This window comes from Amphiprion ocellaris, chromosome 9 (genome assembly GCF_022539595.1).
Source record: "Amphiprion ocellaris isolate individual 3 ecotype Okinawa chromosome 9, ASM2253959v1, whole genome shotgun sequence".
Lineage (NCBI taxonomy): Eukaryota > Metazoa > Chordata > Actinopteri > Pomacentridae > Amphiprion > Amphiprion ocellaris.
Window position 1 is genome coordinate 4,083,609 of NC_072774.1, and position 19,380 is coordinate 4,102,988.

The window sequence follows — 19,380 nt, forward strand, 5'->3', positions numbered from 1 at the left end:
GGTCAGGGTCCGCCACTGCAGCCAGGACATGAGAGGGGTCTCTGATGTACTGAACCGAGGAGTTAACCCTCCTGTTGTCCTCATTTACAGGCACCAAAAAATGTTGCTTCCTTGTCTGAAAAAAATTCAAAAATTCAGCAAAAAAATTCCACAAATTTCAGAAAATTTGCAAAACCTTCAGGAAGAAAACTCCAATAATTCCCTAAAAGTTTTATTTTAAAAAAAAAAAAAAATCCCCCAAATTTGACAAGAAAATTCTTGTAAATATTTTCAAAAAATGAGTAAAAATCTTCCAAAAAAAATCTTAACAATATCTAAAATGATTACATATATATCAGTAAAACTTCTAATATTTTGTTTAAGAACATTCACAGAAAAATCTACCAAAATCCAGCGAAATTCACTTAGATTTTTTTGTGACTGTTCTTAAAGAAACATTTCTAACATTTCTTTTTTTTTCACCAAAAAATGTTCAAAAATTTCCCAAAAATGTTGAAAATGTGCACATCAGAAGTTTCACTGTGAAAATATATTTTTTCCCCACATTTTCAAACTTTAGAACGGGTCCATCTGACCCGCAGGACGACACGAGGGTTAACAGAGCTAGAAACAGCTTGGTGGATTCTCCTATTGGTGAAGCACAAGAACACTGGTGGAGACATGAACAGATTTAATCTGGAATCACAGATCAGACACTGACGTAGAAGAATGATGAAGACTAATCATCTTGGAAGAGACTTGGGAGTTTGCTGTTGAGGGCGTTTCTCAGAAATACTGATTCAGTTTTGGGGGAAAATGTGTTTGTTGGGTGGCGTCGGGCGGAGAATTCATCCCCTGGAGTTTACTTTCCAGAGAATGAGTCACGGCCTGTTGCAGAGGACGATGATGTCTCTGCTTCCAGATGGAAATGATGATGCACTTTTCAGATCAGCAGGATGAGATTGTTGTCATATTATTTACTGAAATAATACTGTTAAACCAATATTTGCTGCATTTTTACTCACTGTTGGTTCATTTTCCTCTGCAATATAAGCTTCTGCACCTCCAACGAGCTCCAAAATAAAAGCATTCAGTGCGGTTATAATGCCATAAATCCTAAAGAAGAGTGAACGTTTCCTTGATTATTTATTTTTTCAAGACCTAAAAAAAATCTGGAATCAACATGTGGAATATTTTTCTAAGTGCTCACAAGTGCTAGACTGGAAAAAATGAAGGTTCTACATGCTTTAGATATTTTACTACTTTTACATTTTTTAATATATTTCTATGCTTGTCGAATATATGCACTGTAGATACACAGCCTGCAGTTCAGCTGAAATGTTTCTGAGGTTTTTGGCACAGGAATTTTGGTCACAGCTGAGTCATTTATGGCTTTCTGTTTGCACCAAGGGGCGCAGAATTTTTAGTTTTTTTAAATAAAATCTGGTTAGTGCAAATGGTTTCTTTTTTGCAGATTTTTAAATGAGACATGATGAATAAGGTGATTTTGATGAAATCTTCAGCTCATATTTTGTTCATTTTCCAAGCTGAAATGCATGCCATAGATGATACATTCAACAACTATTGACAAGAGTGCTGAATATATTGTTTTTTACACAATCCAGTTTGTGCAAATGGTTTCTTTTTTGCACATTGTTAAACTAGATATGAAGAAAAAGGTGTTTTAATGGATTTTTAGCTCATATTTGGTTCACTTTCCAAACTGAACTGCACGTCTCAGATGACACGTTCAAGGACTATTGACAAGCGTGCACAATATATTGTTTTTACACAATCTATTTGGTGCAAATGTTTATTTTTGGCAAATTTTTAAACGAGACATGAGAAATTAAGCTATTTTGATGAAATATCAGGATTTTTAGCTCATATTTGGTTAATTTTCCAAACTGAACTGTAAGTTACAGATGATGTGTTCAAGGACAATTAAAAGTGTGTGAAAAATCAGAGTTTTTGTCTGGTACTGTTGGTCACAGCTGAGTCATTCATGGCTTTTCCATTGTGTAAAGAAATGCAGAATATTTAGTTATTTTCAGAATCTGGTAAGTATAAATGGTTTATTTTTTGTACATTTTTTAAAACTAGACATGAAGAATAAGGTGTTTTTAATGGATTTTTAGTTCATATTTGGCTAATTTTCCAGAAATTAACTGCATGTCACAGTTGATGCATTCAAGGACTGTTGACAAAAGTGCACAATATATTGCTTTTTGCACAATCTACTAAGTGCAAATGCTTTTTTTGGTAAATTTTTAAACAAGACATGAAGAATAAAGTGATTTTGATGAAATATCATAATTTTAAGCTTAGATTTGGTTAATATTCCCAATGGAACTGCATGTCAGATTGCCAGAAAGCTGAAAACCAACATTTTTTTCAGGTTCTGGCTCTGATAAATGGTGTAGTTTTGGCAATTTCTTAAAGATAACATGCCTTCCAAACCCGCTGGCTGGTTTTGGGGTTCAGAGTGTTGATAAAGGAAACAATCAAACCACCCACTTCTTCTTGATAGCTGTAAACCAGCTGGAGAAGAAACTGGACTTTTCCACAGCCAAAATGTGCTTTAAAAAGTGTTTCGTTTCCTTCATTACACAAATGCTGTAGAAGTGACTGGAGCAAATCTGCCACTAATGATTCTTTTCACCATCAGTTAATCTGCTGCATAATTTCTGCAGGGTTTGATCAATCATTCGGTGGTTAAAATGTCAGAAAATACTTTCTTTTCCAAGTCATACTTTCTTGTGACATCTTAAAACCTCCTGTTCAACCTCAAACCCAAAGATATTCAGTTCACTATGGATCTAAACCTTGTCGTTTTGAATAAAAACATGATTATGTGAAGCCGCTCAGACCTTCTCGGTGACCCTCTTGGCCCTTCTGCTTCACACAATCAACCTTTTTTTGGTGAAAAACCTTCGACAGCTCCTTCAGATTTGACAGACAGATCAGCTGAAGACTTTTAGCTGCAGCGAAGGCCAATTTCTCTCCCCAGCAGAAAGGTATTCTAGCCTTTATTAGACGCCTGTAATATGTGGGTGTGGAGCTGTCGTCTCTGCAGCTCCTCCAGTTTTAACGGGTAAAAATAAAAAGCCTGATCACATAACTCCACCTCCTTCTACTGGTTGTGTCTCTATTAGTGACAGCTTATTGTTTGTTTTCAAGGTTTTAAATGTTCTTAGAAACCATTTTTACAGGGTCGCTACGGCATTGTTGTTGCTTTTATTATTCTTTTGCATCAATTGGATTATTTTTTTCTCCCAGAAATCCAGTTTTCCTGCATTGTGAATCCTCTATTGTGTTATACGACTCTTGTTTTCCATTTCTCACCTCCATTTTGTTTTGTTATTTGCCACCTGACTGGCTTTCTGTTGTGTTATTGTCTTCCTGAGTTTCCTGTTTTTTTGACTTGTCTGTCAGAGCACTTTGTAAACTCTGCTTTTAAAGGCTACCATATAATTACAGTTATTGTTAAAGTTATTATTATTATTATTATCATTGCTTCCCTGTTGAGGAACCAGATGTTCTTGTACAAAAAAACAAACTGAACTTCTACATTTGCAGGTACAAATTGCAGTTTAAGACCTTTAATTGGCATTCAAATAGATGATTAATTTTCTCTTGTCGCTGTGATTCATGGTTTGCTGTTTTGTGAAACACTTTGCTCTAACGCTTGTTGTTTTTAAATGTGCTTTATAAATAAATCTGATTTTAAATGTCTGACAAATTGTTCATTTATCATATTGTGTGAGATTTACTTCAGTTCTCAGTGATTAAATGCTTTGCTTCCAAACAGTAACTTGTGTGAAATGGGAGCCAGAATATCAAGCATGTGAGCCCATTCCTTGTCTTTTATGCTCCATAAATCTACTTTTTTTCTACCTTTGCTGACCTTTATCTGCCCCATCAACTTCCTCATGCCTTGCTGTCAGTCAGGGCAGAATAACTTGATAATTTATTTTATGAAAATCCCTACAGGTGTTACCAAAAGTTTCAAAAATATTGGCTCCATATACTAAAGATATTTTACTAGTTGCATTTTTGTTTCCATACTTGTCTCCTCTCTGCTCTGTGTAAACACTGCCTGCAGTTCAGCTGAAAAGTCTCTGAATATTTGTCACATGATTGTTGGCCACAGCTGAGTCAGTCATGACTTTTTGGTTGTGCCAAAGAGTGCAGAATTTTTGGTTTTTCACAGAATCTGTTGAATACTGTTTATATTATTATTATTATTATTTTTAAAGAAATGGCAATGTGTAAAACTAAAGCCAGAAAACCAAGCATCTAAGTGCCACTTTTTTGCCTTTCATGCTCCATATCTGTCCGTTTTCCATCTCTATCTGCTGACCTCTATCTGTCCCTCCATCTTCTTCCTCGTGTCGTCCTGTCAGTCACAATAACTCCACCTGTATGACAAAGACCTGTTGCATAAGATCAGACAATGAGCCTGGCTGCTCTCTGACATCAGCGGCGGTTTTATCCATCCATCAGCTGCCGCCAACATGCCGCTGGTCCGTCCCATTGTCATTCAAATGTCGGGGGCTGGTGATTGAAGCTTATCTCCCCTAATCGGAGCGTGTAAAGGTATTACTGCTGGGGGAGAGCCTCGCCACACCAACTTTGATATGGAAAATCGCATCTGTGAGCTCCAAAACAACATTATCTACAGAGAACTGAATATACCAGGTAGAACCTTTCCCACAACCCCCTCCATCTGTTGTCTTGGATTAGTGCTGCGCTTATTCCCGCTTTTTTTCCCCGCTGCCCATGTCCTCAAAGAACAGAGAGCGAATAAAGAGGCGAACACACGTGTGGGTAAAAGTAACATTTGTAAGCTTATTATTTTTGTTATCATGATCATTGTTATAACCTCTGTTATGGTTTGTTCAGTTTACAGTTTATTTTCAAGTTCATTTAAAGTCATTCCAGTCGAAGGTAAACATGATTGTAAATTGTTGTTTCCAACACTATTAAATGCTTTTGTTGCTTTGCCAGACAACAATCGGTTCACACACACTCTCTCACACACACACACACACACACACATGAAACAAAGACTCAGTCGCTCTCGCATCCGTTCACCTGCACACACACACATTTACACACTCACACACACATTTACACACCGACAACAAAGACTCCTGCAGTCATGAAGTGATTAACCAGGAATGAGTTCTGACTCACACACACTTTTCTTGCGCTCGTGTCTAAGTTCATAAGTGCAACTTCTTGAAGAGTGATTTACCCTCTGCTAGCTCTTCTTCGACCCTCCAGCTCCTCCACACCTGAACCTTTCCTCACCTGCCCTCCCGACCGCGAGCCGTACGAGCACCTGGGCTGCACTGCAATGACTCTTTATGTTTCCACGATGAGGCACCACGTCTCGTCTGGGTGACGAGATCTACTGCATTTCTGTTCATCTTTCTGTTGCACGTGTGCGGCCAGACTGCATTGAGAAGAAAAAAACCTCACAGCAAGGTCGAAAATAACTTCTTTAGAGTAGAATAGAATGACATCTTATATATCTCTGAATCCTGGTGGTCCAAAGGGGTTGCAACACAAATCTTGTTTTGCAAATTTTTTCTGAAGAATTCATGATATCAGCATCCTGGACCAGATAAATGCTACCCGGAGCAGACGTAGCTTCAGGCTGTTTTCCACTGCAGGAACTCGCGGGCCAGTTTACCATCACACAAACCTTCATGCATGTTCTGACTGCAAGAAGAGTCTTGGTGGAGCCAATTTCAGGGAGAAAAAAGGGAAGAAACTTCTGAGCGGACCTGAAAATTCATTCTGCAGAGCTTGTGTTTGGTTAAAAGGACACAAAGCACCATTTTTTCTGCCCTCATCGAGTAGCATCAACAGTAGAAAATCCACTGTGTAGGCTAACATACCAAATATTCATTGTAAAAGAGTGGGTGGTCGAAAAATAAACAAGATTTAGCTGCAACCAGTCAAATCAAGTCAACAAATGAAGCTTAAAGGACGATAAAGCAGGTTTTTACTCTACAAAAGCAAAGCAAGGCAAGTTTTCCCTAAGTTATTGAAAAAATCTGCAACCTCTGGTTTGAGGCGACACCTGCTCTGTTCTCCAGGGTCTTAGTAAACTTTCCTTCAAAATTAAAGCACTTTTTACTGCACATGAGAGAAATGAAATGTGCACTTGCTGGCGTAGCATAACTAACCACTGTAGTTCTGCTATGTTTTTACCAACCAGTGTGAATCCCTTCTCAAATACTATGCAGTAAAATGACATGTTTATCCTGCAGGACATGATGAGACACAAAATCAGTGGAACCTTATATTGAGCAGGCGTTATTGATTGCAAGTAAAGACACGATTGAAATTGCAAATTGAGAAATCCAGCGTAAACAGGCAGGATTAACAAAAAAGGTCCCACAAGGGGTTTTCACGCTATTTTCTACTTCCTACACGCTCAAAGAACCGGAGTTAAGTCCAGTAGCTACCATTTGTCGTTTGCTTTTGGTGCACTAGGGGTTAATTTTATGGCAGAGTTGTTGGATTCGACAACGAAACGGAAACAAAAAGGCCATAAGTCTTGATTAGTGGTCATTTTTGTAAATGTTCACACCACCTTGTGCCACAAATTCCATCCTTCTTCCCATTTTCTACTGCTTAAAGTTACGTTTTTCAGGAAGTTCCTCCGTCCAGCGTCATTTTCCAGTTTCCTCCTGGAGTATCTTGTGGCGTTCCCAGGCCGGATGAGATATGTTCTCCCTCCAGTGAGTACTACCCCGGTACCTGCATGGAAAACCTCCCAAGTTTGTTGACTCCACTCCAAGCTCTTGGAAGCTCCTCATTTTAACTCCAATTCTGAGCCCAACCACCCTCATTTTAGTCGACTGTATCTGAGAACTCATGACCATCGATGAGGGTTGGAATGTAGATCAAGTTCCTGCAGTGGAAATCCACCCTTTCATTCAAACGCGTCAGTTTTACCCTTTAAAAAAATTGGGCAACTAAAAGAGAATGGTCAAAACTATACATTGAACAGGACGCGGTGTTGCAACCACAACTGCTGGATCCTACAACTCCCATTATGCAACTCTGTGACATCTTCTGTTGGACCTTCCCTGTCTATGTTTTTCAAACGTCACGGCCATATTTCATTGCATGTTTCAGACATTATGCAACAGTCTGCACAGGCTGAGTAACACTTACCGAAAAGTCAACACATATTTGTGTGTTATTGTTGGAGTGTTGCTCAAGGAGACGAAATATAAACCATCAAAAACAAACTTATAAAGATAGTTTAACCTTAAAGGTGGAGAGATTCGCAGCCCAAGTTTCCATACGGCTCGACCCGCCCGTTTTTCCAACTTTTAAACCCGTCTTCCCCCTCAAGATAACCCAATATATACCACAGCGAACTCAACAAAAACTGTAATTAAAGAAAAAACAAAACAACCACAAAGTAAAAACTGAACTTCAACTTTGTAAAAATGCTTACATCACATTTCACCTCGTCATATTTTTCAAGACATTTCGAATTTTCCATTCTGTGTCCGTTTTTGACATTTACACGAGTACTTGAACGTCTCACGTGCCGGTGGGTGAGCCGCCGTCGTGGCCCGGCGGTCGGCTCGCAGTCCATCATCATCATCACCATCATTATAATCAGCATCACCTTCATCACTGCTATCAGCTACTATGGTAAGCCATGCCCCTACTAGAGTCCGTTGTTGGCAGGGTAGGGTAACCATGGTGAATAAGGTGCTAGTTGCTATGGAAACGCTATTCTGAAGCAACCGACTGGTACATTTGTTTGTGAATTGCTGTACGTCCCCACCAAAGCACTTGGTATTTGTATGTATAACTTGTTGCTCTGTTTTTGAGATACATAATTTTTTGTTGTTTTTTTTTTTTTATTTTGCATTTATAAGATGTACAGTATGTGGATGTGTTCTCAGGCTGTTAGTACCATTTAAAATATCCTCTCTCTCTCTCAAAGACAAACACATGGGGTTTTTTCTTCACTCTCATGGACACGCTATAACAGAAAAAGAAAAATTGTGGCATCTAACATGTGGAGTTTACGGAGAATGAAGCCGGAGGAGCGGAGCTTAAACTTGTTAATGTCCGGACGTGTTCGTGTACCAGGCTAAGTATTGCTGAGTGTATCCATGGCTGCCACCGTAGCCATCCATCGTGTGCTTCGTTAACCTCGGAGATGACGGAGGACTGACCGGAGAAAGAAACACAGCAACTTAGAACACCGACAAACCCTCAATGGCACATCTAAGCTCCTTTTTTTTTCCCATTAAATGCTCTTTAACTCCTGTTGCCTTCTGCAGACCAACACATAGTGGAGATGGCAACTAAAACGGTGGGGTTGGTGTATGAACTATCAGCTACTTTGACTAGTTTCCTACAAAAAGAACCGGTAAAGTTCGTCGGCTTGTTTTTTTTTTCTTCCTCCGAGTTCCCAGCATCGAATTCGACGACGAGAACAAACAAAACAAAACAAAAAAAAGGCAATTTCAGTTCAATTCGATCCAGTCCGTTTGAGTTCAGTCTTGTAAGAAACTATGGCAACTAGCCCCTAAGGAAGTGTTACAGCCAATCGGATTCCGAGGGAAAAAAGTCTTCGGATGTTTTTTTTTGTTTGTTTGTTTGTTTGCTACCAATCGGGTGGTCTTCTTTTGATGGTGGTTCCAGCGCCGTCTCTAAATGCTTCGTGTGGTTGTGCATGATTGAACAAGCTCGACAACGTGGCCTGCTCAGACACACAAACACACACCTGGGCCCGCTTTAATAGAGCCACCGAGTGCCTGAAGGTCTTCCAGCTCCACCGAAACCACAATCCCTCACACACACACACACACACACACACACACACACACACACACACACACACACACACACACACACACACACACACACACACACACACACACACACACACACACTGTGATGCTTCAAAACTCTAATTTCAAAGTCTTCTTCTCGCTTCCTCTCCACTCTCCTGCTTTCCTCCCGCCCACTGATACTGTACACCGTCCCAAGGCTAGTTGGCATGGTGACGCTGTTGGCATGGCCGTTGCTAGGAGATGAAGAGGGCGGCCAGAAAGAGCATCGTCACAGTGAGGAGAAGGCGATCCCTGGACGGGCTGCTGCCGCTGACGCTCTTCTCCAGCTTGGGAACAAACGGGTTAAATTCATCTGCAAAAAAAACCCAAAACCGAGAGAAAAAAATAAAAGGACAGTTAGTGATTTATTTGCTCCTGTTACATTTTTACTCACTGTAGGTTCATTTGTCACTGTGATATAAAGTCCTGCACCTGTATGGAAACAGAACAACCATGAAGAAGGAGAGAGAACTCAGAAATGTGCAGAATGACACAGTTACAATCACAGAAATCATTAAAAAAAATTATTTAAAAAACTTGGTCTCTATGGAGCTAAAACAGAGACAGTAAAGGTTGTCGTTGAAAAAACAGAATTTGTCTTTGAAAATAAAATTTCTCTTTCAAAAAATAATTAGTCATTGAAAATAATATTCATCATTGAAAAAAGGTCATTGAAAATAAATTTTATGAGTGGAAAAAATACTAAAATTAAATTTATCAATGAAAAAAATTAATTGCATTTGAAAATAAAATTTGTCATTGAAAATAAATTGTGACTGAAAAAAATACTATTTTTTACTAAAAATTTTATTACTGAAAAAAATTATTTGTCATTGAAAATAAAAATGTATTATTGAAAAAAAATGTTTGTCATTGAAAATAGAATTTATCATTGAAAATTTTCTTTTGAACATTGGTCATTGAAAAAAAATTGACATTGAAAATTAAATTTATCATTGACTATTTAAAAAAAAAAAAGGTCATTAAAAATAAAATGTATCACTGAAAAAACATATTTGTCATTGAAAATAAAATTCAATCGACATGCACAACATTTTTCCAAGTGCCTCCAGGGGTTACCAAAACTGAAAAAATCCTGGCTCCACATGCAACAGATATTTAATTACTTATTTTAACAATCTCTACAAACTTTTTCACACAGCTCTACTCTAGAAAGATGTTTCACCATGCTGAATATATCTTCCAAGAACTTACTCCTCTGTTGACTGTTTTTGAGCCATGCTGCATTTATTTTATTGATCTAATGTGTTTGATTTTCCTCTCATGATCCTTTTGGACAAATTTCAACTAATTTTCAATAATTTTATAAAAGTGTATCTGATTTTTGACGATTTTTGAACCATTTTCTGACAAATTTATGTCATTTTTGACAAATTTTAAATAATCTCAAGTAATCTTATTCATTATTTTCAACACGTTTATGTCATTTTGGTGAGGTTTACTACAATATTCTATTATTTTTTACAACTTCTGTGAACACCACTCTGCTCATCATCTGTAGGAAGATGTTTCACCTGCTGAATGTATCGTCCAACAACTTTCTCCTCTGTTCGCTGTTTCTGAGCCATACTGCATTTATTTCATCGATCCAGTAGGTCTGATTTTCCTCTCAGTGAGTTACCAATACTAGAAGAAGAAATGGTGAGTCTACCTACTAGAGATATTTCACTACTTAAATTTTTAATTAGTTTCCATACTCTCTCCTCTGTGTGAACACTGCCTGCAGTTCAGCCAAATACTTCCAGAATTATTGGCATGAGACTGTTGGTCATAGCAGAATTATTGATGACTTTTTGTTTGCACAAAAAAGTGCAGATTTTTTTGTTTTTTACAGAATTTGAATTTACAGAATGCTATATTTTTGCCGCCTATTTAAATAAAACATATTTGAAGCTATTTCTACTTTTTTAACCCTTACGGCTGTGCGTAAACACTGCCTGCAGTTCATCCGAAAAGTCTGACTTTTTGCCACATGAGTGTTGGTTGCAGCTGAGTCGGTCATAAATTGACAGTTGTGCTCAGGAGACCTGATATTTTTCTGTTTTACAGAATCAGGCTTTAGCAAACGGTTGCTTTTTTGCAAATTATCAAAGGAGAATGTAGTGATTTCTAGCTTGGATTTGGTTATTTTTTCAAACTGAACTGCATATCATAGATGATACATTCAAAGACTACAGGAAAGTAGAAAATCTGATGATTATTCCTGCTTTTAGAGTTTCTGGCTCTGGTAAACAGTGTAATTTTGGTGATTTATTTTTTTTTTTTTAACACATTAGATGACTTTCTAACCCGTTGGCAGGTTCAGAAGGTTAAAACCTTAAAAGGAACATTTAAGAAGTGTTTATCCGAGCATCTAAATGTGCTATAATCTGGTTACACAGCACAACATTTGGTAAAATATGCCAATATTTTTCCGCTGACTGAACAAAAGGCAGCTCTGAGCCTCACACCCACTGAAATATGGCCGATCTGCAGCACAGCAGCAGAGCCACAGATACTGCAGCTGTTGTTCTAATGAGGCGACATTCACAGACACACACACACGCATAGTTTACACACAGAGACGCTGTTTACACTGTCAGGCTGCACAATATATAATTTCAGCAGTAGTGTATAAAGTAAGGCAAATTAACTCAACTTCTTTTGCAGTTTTACAGAAAAATAAAACTCCCACGGTTCTAATTTTCCACGACTGATCTACAGATGAAGTCTGTCTGATAGAACATCTTTCACTCTGATTTAAGGATTCTAGGAGGTTTTCTTTTTAACTTTACTTAAAAGACACAATTTATTGACTTGCAGAAAAACTAAATATTACAATGTCAGTTTTTTTATTCCCCCTAATCTTGTGCAGCTGTAATATAACAGCATTATTGCACAACTTGAAATAAACTCTACTGATTACCAAAAGGACACGAGACGTGCGTCACTTTTGCATTTTGGTTTTTTAGGGATCTTTTAAGGCATAAAATTAGTTCCAAGAAGCAGAAAAACCCAATATTGAAATGTTTTACGCTAATTTCTTACAATATATTTCAGCCATAATACAGTTAGAATACAGGTTGATGCAGAACGGGACATGGATTTGCATGATTTCCATAAGGACACGAGTGTCTTTCACTTTTGTATTTGTATTTTTTTTGTGAATTTTCAACTCCAATGCCTCAAAAACGTGCAAAATAATTAGAAAAATTGTCAACATGTACTTGAAACTTTCTAAAAGGACTCCTAAGTCTCCAAAGTGACACAAAATTGTCCAAAAGGTCTCAAATTTGCGCCGAATGACTTAAAATTTGTCTCAAATAAGTTGAATGCTGTCCACAGTTCCTCAAAACTATCCAGAAGACTCTGAAAATGTCCAAAATTTGCACAAAATATTCAAATTAATTGTTTACCAATGTTGTGCAGCTCTAATAGAAATAGTTTTGCAGCAAAATCGGACATAGTTTCTACTGGTTACTTTCATATTTGGCTTTTTCAAGGTGTAGAATCAATGCCAGAAAGCAGAAAACCAAATGTGGGAACATCAGCCCCTGATATAAACCATTACCCCCATCAACCCTCCTGTATGTGCACCTTAAAATAAGCTAAGAATAGCTGCGGTCTTTGTCTCGGAGCTACGTAATGTTGATGTCTGCTCGCTGCCAGACAGTTCGCTGCACGTCTGAACCTTGGAGCCACGTGAAGCCGACACACCTTCTGTAAGTCAGTTGATTAATGAGACAGGAGCCCAGACAGAAGCACAATTTTCCGTCTGATGCTGATTAGCAGCTCCTGCGTTTGCCTCGGTGTTTCCGTCTACCTGCGGGATGTTTGAACCGAGGGTCAGACGGCAGAGTAATGACCGGCTGAAGCCTGCTTCTAGAGACCAGCTCTGACCTAATGAGGTCTGAGTGGCGGCGTTGTTCGGGTTAAACGCTCTGACCGCTCTGTAACCGAGCCGGATCGGAACACCGAGCCGCTGAAGGGGAAATGTGCTTCAGGAGACGCGAGCATCTCGTCCGACCGGCTCTGAAGGATCATTACACAACAGCAAAAACACACCGTCGCCGTCGCAGGTAAACACAGAGCAGGCTTGTGACGAACACTGTGAACTTGTGACATGTAGAAAAAACAAACTGTGTGGGTTTCAAGGCTGCAGCTTCCACCTGGTAATTACGAATCTCAGACACCTGCAGGGGAATGTGAACGTTGAGGTGACATGAAAACAGTTCACGACAGACACGTCAAACTCAAGGCCCACAGTTTTATGTTTTATATCTATCAGAATTGGCCTGCAGGTATTTTGCCCCACTGATACTACAAATCCCAGAATGCAGTGCAAAACCTGGAGGATAGTGCTCTGGTCCACACTCCAACCTTTACGCTGGATGCCACCCGCCAATAAACCAGAAGAAGAAGAGCTCCTATGCCCAGCTCTATTGACAAACTCATCAGTGTCATGATGACCGTGTCTGCTTGAACCTTAAGCTAACGCTAACCCCAAAAAGCACTGCACAGTTCCCACGTTTCATTCCAGAGACGATGCAACAGCTCCACCTACATGCTGCTAAAATGCTCAGCATGTTTGGAAGCACATGCGTGTGTGAGCAACTTTCCTCTGCAGTGAAACTTAAAACATCCCACAGGAGTCGTCTGACTGATGAACATCTTCATGCTACAGGGAGTCCTTGACTTACGTCGGAGTTTCATTCCTACTGATCAACGTAAGTCGATTTTCGCCGTGAGCTGGAACTTTGGCGAAATGTAACCAAAACTGTTACGTGCATCATGATATCAATGAGTTCTTCATAAAAGTCATGAATACCAATGATTTTCATGCATGTCTGAGTCATTTTACAAGAAGATAACAGAATATGTTGCACTGTTTTTACAACTTGAGCGCTTTATTATATCTAATTTCACTTCCATGGAGATGGCTTTCCTTTTCTTCAAAGCATCAGAAGAGTCTGTCTTATGCTTGGGACCCATAATGAAGGGCAAAAAGTTAGCGAATGTAGCACAATCCAAGGTGGCGTACAACCGAAGAATGTAAACAAAACCATCTTATAGCGCTGCGTGGCGACGTATTCGACCGCTCCCCTCGCCAACTAGTTCCATGGAACCAGTTCTGATGTAACGTCGAAACGCCGAAGGTCGAGGACGTCATAAACTGAGGTGTGGAAATATCTTGAGAATTTCCACACCTCACTCCAAACATTGACGAGGTGGTAGCTAAGACATCCGGCTAGGGCTAATGTGCAGTCTGCTTGAAAGTTTTTGCATTTTCTCCTGTAATGACGAGGCATGTTGCTAAAAGTTCTGAAATATTTGTTATTGATTATCAAAAATAGTACTGACATTTTTATTGAATAGCTGCTTCAAGTTTTATCACTCATTTTATTTTGAATATTAATATCATTTTGAATTTGTAAGAAAAAATATTTTCATTTGAAATGAGTCAGCAAAAATCTTCCAATAGAGAGCAACACAAAAAAAAGCCATTGTGGCTTCATTGTGACGTTTAGCATATGTTTGTCCATCTGTCTGTCTGTCTGTTAGCAACATTACTCAAAAACGGACTAACGGATTTGGATGAAATTTTCAGAGAAGGTCAGAAATGACACAAGGACCAAGTGATTAGATTTTGGCAGTGATGCAGCTTATAGTCTGGATCCGTGGACTTGGTAAAGATAGTTTGAAATTTTTCTTGCACTATGTATGACATATTTGCACTAATATGTTACCAAGCTGTGTTTTTGTCTTATTTCTCTCTCTTTTTATTTCTATTCCTATATTACTTGCTATAGATTTGTGTATATATTTATCCCTATTTCTTAAATATTATGTCATTGTTGCACTGCCTGCTCTACGTCCCTTTTTAGAGTTAAAGTTTTCTGAATCTGAATCTTGTTTAATCAGTAAGCTTGGTTTGGTTCTGAATTTTTATTATGACTTAAAAAAGTTAAATTCATATTTCTGTATGAATGATTTCTGACAATACATCTAAAAAGATAAATTCCATCTCATTATGAATAAATATTTATCCTGGTTTGCCTGCGACTTGGAGTCAGTTCTTATTTTTGGTCCCCTCTCTGATTGAGTTTGACACCACTGGTTTACGAGTATCAGTCTGAGTTTGCAGCCAAAATCTAGAAATAAACATCGTAAAATTTATCTGTACAGTGAGTGGGACTTTCAGAGGAACTACAGAACTTACATTATGTTTCCCCAGATACTGTATTTTATGAACAGTAGAAGTGCACCGTTAAGCAATTCAGTACACAGACCTGTGATAAATACTTTATTAAAATAATAACTTTAATTGCTCCTGGCACTGTGTGAGATGTGTCGGATTTATACGCTCCACTTTTACGGCTTTAATTTAACAAACCGACGGCATTAAAGGTTCCAATTACAGGATGAAGTTCAGCAGCATCACATTTCTTGTATTATTATGAATGTTTGTTCCAAGAAAGATTCATCCATGAACAATAAACAAAGCATTTGTTTACATTCATATACTATTTTCTAAAACGTAGCTTCTTCCATTTGTTACTGTGGATAAGTTTCAGGTCATTTTGGACACGTCAGGAGTCCTTTTAAACTATTTTTGAGTCTTTTTTAAATTAAATTCTGCGTCTTTATGGACTTTTTAATGAGTAAGGTTTGAATCATTATGGACAGTTTCAACTTATTTTGGTTATATTATTTTTCAAGCCATTTTGGACAAGTTAGAGTCATGTATTTGTTACTTGGGGCAAATTTTGTGTCATTTTATAACCTTTTGAAATAGTTTGGAAACTTCTCAAGTCAGTTTGGACAGTTTTTACCTCATTTTCGACATTTTTTGTGTTAATTTAGGACACATGTTGAGTCATTTCTGTCAATTTGGGATTAATTTTGGCCAAATTTTGTGCCCTTTTGGGCACTTTTGGAGCCTCATGGAAACCGACTTTTGAAAATGATGCTGCAGGTGCCCATGTTTGCTTTGAGATTAGATCTTATCAGTCACTTTCCACATTCGTCATGCCGCATCATGGGACTCGACAACTAAGCAACCATGGGATGCATGTCTTTGGGCGTGTCAGTACTGATGGAGGTGATTTCAGAAGGTAATCTAAAACTCTCATCTGCACGGAGATCGTTTTAAAACACGGTTAAAATGAAAACATACAGGTGTGAACGTTACCTAAGAAGTCATTTGGGGCTGTGACATCATCTTAGTGGCTCACCTGACGATCAGCTGGCACACCTGGTATTAGGTCACTGTTTACCCACTCTGATGGTTTTAAAGTGGAAGCTTGAAACGGCAGCGAAGCCTTTGTGAAAACGTAATGACGGAACAAGACAGTTTTTATAGGAGTGTTTAGGCTGAGAGGATTAATCACATCACATTTCTTTTATTTTTTCAGTAAATCACAACAGGACAGTCATGACTTTTTTGGTTACTCACGTTTATTATTTGCTAACGCAGACAGGCTGTCATGTAGGACACGATAACTCATCTACAATATAAAAAGCTTGTAGGATTTAAATGTTGGAACGTCTCCTAATTGTTGCTAAAGCTCGTAATGTATTTAAAATAAAATTACACAAGACAATATGACTCGTAGGTCCAAAGTGTCCCTGTTCTGCTCAGGATCAAACTGTGTCCATTCAGACTTTAGCTTCTTTTCTTTCTTTTTTTTGGCTGCAGGTTCTGGGTCAGTCAGGCATTCTGAGTAATTCTGTGGACAGTTTTTAACTTGTTTTGGACAAGTTTCAAGTCCTTTTGGACAATTTCTGTGTCATTTTGGACACCTTTGCAATCATTTTTAGACTGTTTTGAGTCTTTGCAGTTTTTTAACTTATTTTGTACAGGTTTCAAGTAATTTAGGATAAGCTGAAGTCATTGAGGACATTTTTTTGTGTCATTTTGCACACTTTAAGTACTTGCAGCCAGTTGTTAACTTGTTTTGGACAAGTGTGAACGCATTTTCGACACATTTGGAGTAATTCTAGACTGTTTTGAGTGTTTGTTTATAGTTTTTAAGTCCTTTTGGACTATTTGGAGTCCTTTTGGACAATTTTTGTGTCATTTTGGACATCTTTGGAATTATTTTAGACCATTTGAAGTCCTTGTTTATAGTCTTTAGCTTACTTTGGACAAGTTTTAAGTTATTTAGGATCAGTTGAAGTCATTTGGGACATTGTTTTGCATTGTTTTGGACACTGTAAGTAGTTGTGGACAGTTTTTAACTTATTTTGGATAGTCCTTTGTACAAGTTTTTGACACAGAGTCCTTCTGGACAATTCCTTTCCTTTTGTCCTTTTGGACAAATTTGAGTCCTTTTGGACAACCGGACAAGTTTTGTGTCATTGTGGACACCTGTGGAGTCATTTTAGACAGTTTTCAGTCTTTATTTATAGTCTAACTTGTTTTGGACAGGTTTCAAGTGATTGAGGATAAGCTGAAGTCGTTTAGGACATTTTATTTGTGTAATTTTGGACACATTAAGTCTTTGTGGACAGTTTTTATTTAAGTTTCAAGTCCTTTTGAACAATTTCTGAGTTAATTTTGACAGATTTTGTGTCATGTTGGAAACTTGTGGTTCTTTTGCACAGTTTCCAGTCACTGTGGACAATTTTTCACTCATTTTTGATAAGCTGAAGTCGTTTAGGGCAACTTTATTGCATCGTTCTTGAGCACATTTGTTTCCAGAGTTTTTTTCACACCTACAGTCTTTAGAGTCTGAACAAGAGCTAATCAGAAAAGCTCTACCAGAAAAATATCAGTTTTGTGAGTACATAAAGTCCTCTAACAGACTCTCTGTTGGTTGTGTGGGATGGCCAGACTTTAGTCAGTTTTAAATATCAGTTTCCTATTGTGGCATTAAATTAGCACGTACAGTGTGTGAAGAATAAAATCAGTATTAGTGCTGCTGCAGGATAAAATGCACAAGTGGGAGGTTTAACTTTATATGTATGATTCCCAGATATCTCAGACTGGCTGAATTAAACCACACTCGTCTCTATAAAAGTGAAACCAGATGCGACACTGAGTCACTTTGCTCGGCTGATGTTTCTGATGAAGTGCCCCAAACACTCAGCGGCTCAGAGGAGCGGTAATTGCCAGAATAGACCCCATTAAAGAAGAAGCTTTGGGTTTTCGTGCTAATGGCCGGACCTGAGAGTGGCAGAGCCAACAGGGCGGCTAAACGAGCGTCCGTCAGTAATCACACGGCTGCACTGGGAGCCGCCAGCAGCGTCGCAAACGAGATCTAAATGAAATCTAATACCGGAGGCCGAATCCAGGGGGGAGCGGCCGTAGAGCTGCAGACGACGATGGAAAGGGGCAGGAAGCAAAGTGTGGAGGGAAGAGGAGCTGCAGCTTCCAGCCCGGAGAAACATCCTCCACATTCCAGCTGCTTTCTGCGTGAACTCTGAATAACGGTGATTAAAAGTGTGATGTGATGAGTCGGAAAGCTCGGCCTCTTTGTTTTCGCTTCGCTTCACGTCTCCCTGCTGACTCACTCGCTTCCTCTCGGGTTGTCCTATTAATTTAATTGGCATCGCGGCGCTACAGGTGAAAATGACCCACAGGAGCCGGGCTAATTTGTGCGCCGCTATTGTGTCAGCCAGGCACCAAATATTAACAGTGTTTTCATGTCCTCTGCTTCCCTGTTCCCCATGAAACACAGCATTTCTTACGGGAAACAATCTCAACTTTTCTTGACATTCTCGTACAGAACTTGGAACCAGGTGTTAATTGGAATAAAAATGTGGATTTTCTGCTTTTGCATTGAGCATGTTTTGCATTTTACTGCGTGTTTATGAGCATTTAAAGAAACAGAAGCAAGTAGAGCTGATTAATTAATCAAAATCTCAACGTGAAATGATGCAATCAGCAAAGTGCAGAGGATTTATGTCGTGCAAAAGCTTTTGAAGTGTCGTCTCAGTGGCTTTACAGATTCAGTCCTTCCTCCTGTGTCACACGTCCAAAGGCGTCTCATGTGTTAACGTTCCATCACAGGTTTTACATCTGTTGCACAGTGAACACTGAACCGAAGCAGGATTTTAAGGAAACACAATCACAAAACCAAATCAAATATCCGTCAGAAAAATCACAATTAGATATTTTCCTCAGTTCTAGAAGGAAAGAGAACAAGCAGTGTATTGTTTCTTATTGGCAAACGATGCAATGGAACATTAGTGATGCAACTATTGATTATTTTCATTGTTGATTTGGTCAAAAAATATTTCATTGTTGTGTCAAAAAAATGGTAAAAAATGTCGATCCATGTTTCCAGAAATTGCCAAATGTCTTGTTTTGTCCAAAGATATTCAGTTTCATGTTACAGAGGAGGAAAGAAACCAGAAAATATTCACATTTAAGAACCTGCAATCAGAGAATTTTGACTTTTTTCTTTTTAAAAAAAAACAAAAAAACCCCCCAAAAAAACAAAAAAAAAAACCACTTTAACCGATCAGTTTTAATTCTTCCTTCTTTAGTTGCGATTCACATTCTCTAAAA

The 19,380-nt window shown here is 38.5% G+C and overlaps 1 protein-coding gene across 2 annotated transcripts in view; it reads right to left on the reverse strand.

Moving 5' to 3' along the window:
• Positions 1-4,810: 4,810 nt before the first annotated feature.
• Positions 4,811-19,380, reverse strand: part of efna3b (ephrin-A3b) — a 99,677-nt gene continuing 85,107 nt past the window's right edge. For both annotated transcript variants that reach the window (XM_023293238.3, XM_023293237.3), the window contains exon 6: positions 4,811-9,177. In XM_023293238.3, the coding sequence (XP_023149006.2) occupies positions 9,059-9,177 (119 nt within the window). In that variant the 3' untranslated portion in view covers positions 4,811-9,058. The remainder of the gene's footprint in view (positions 9,178-19,380) is intronic.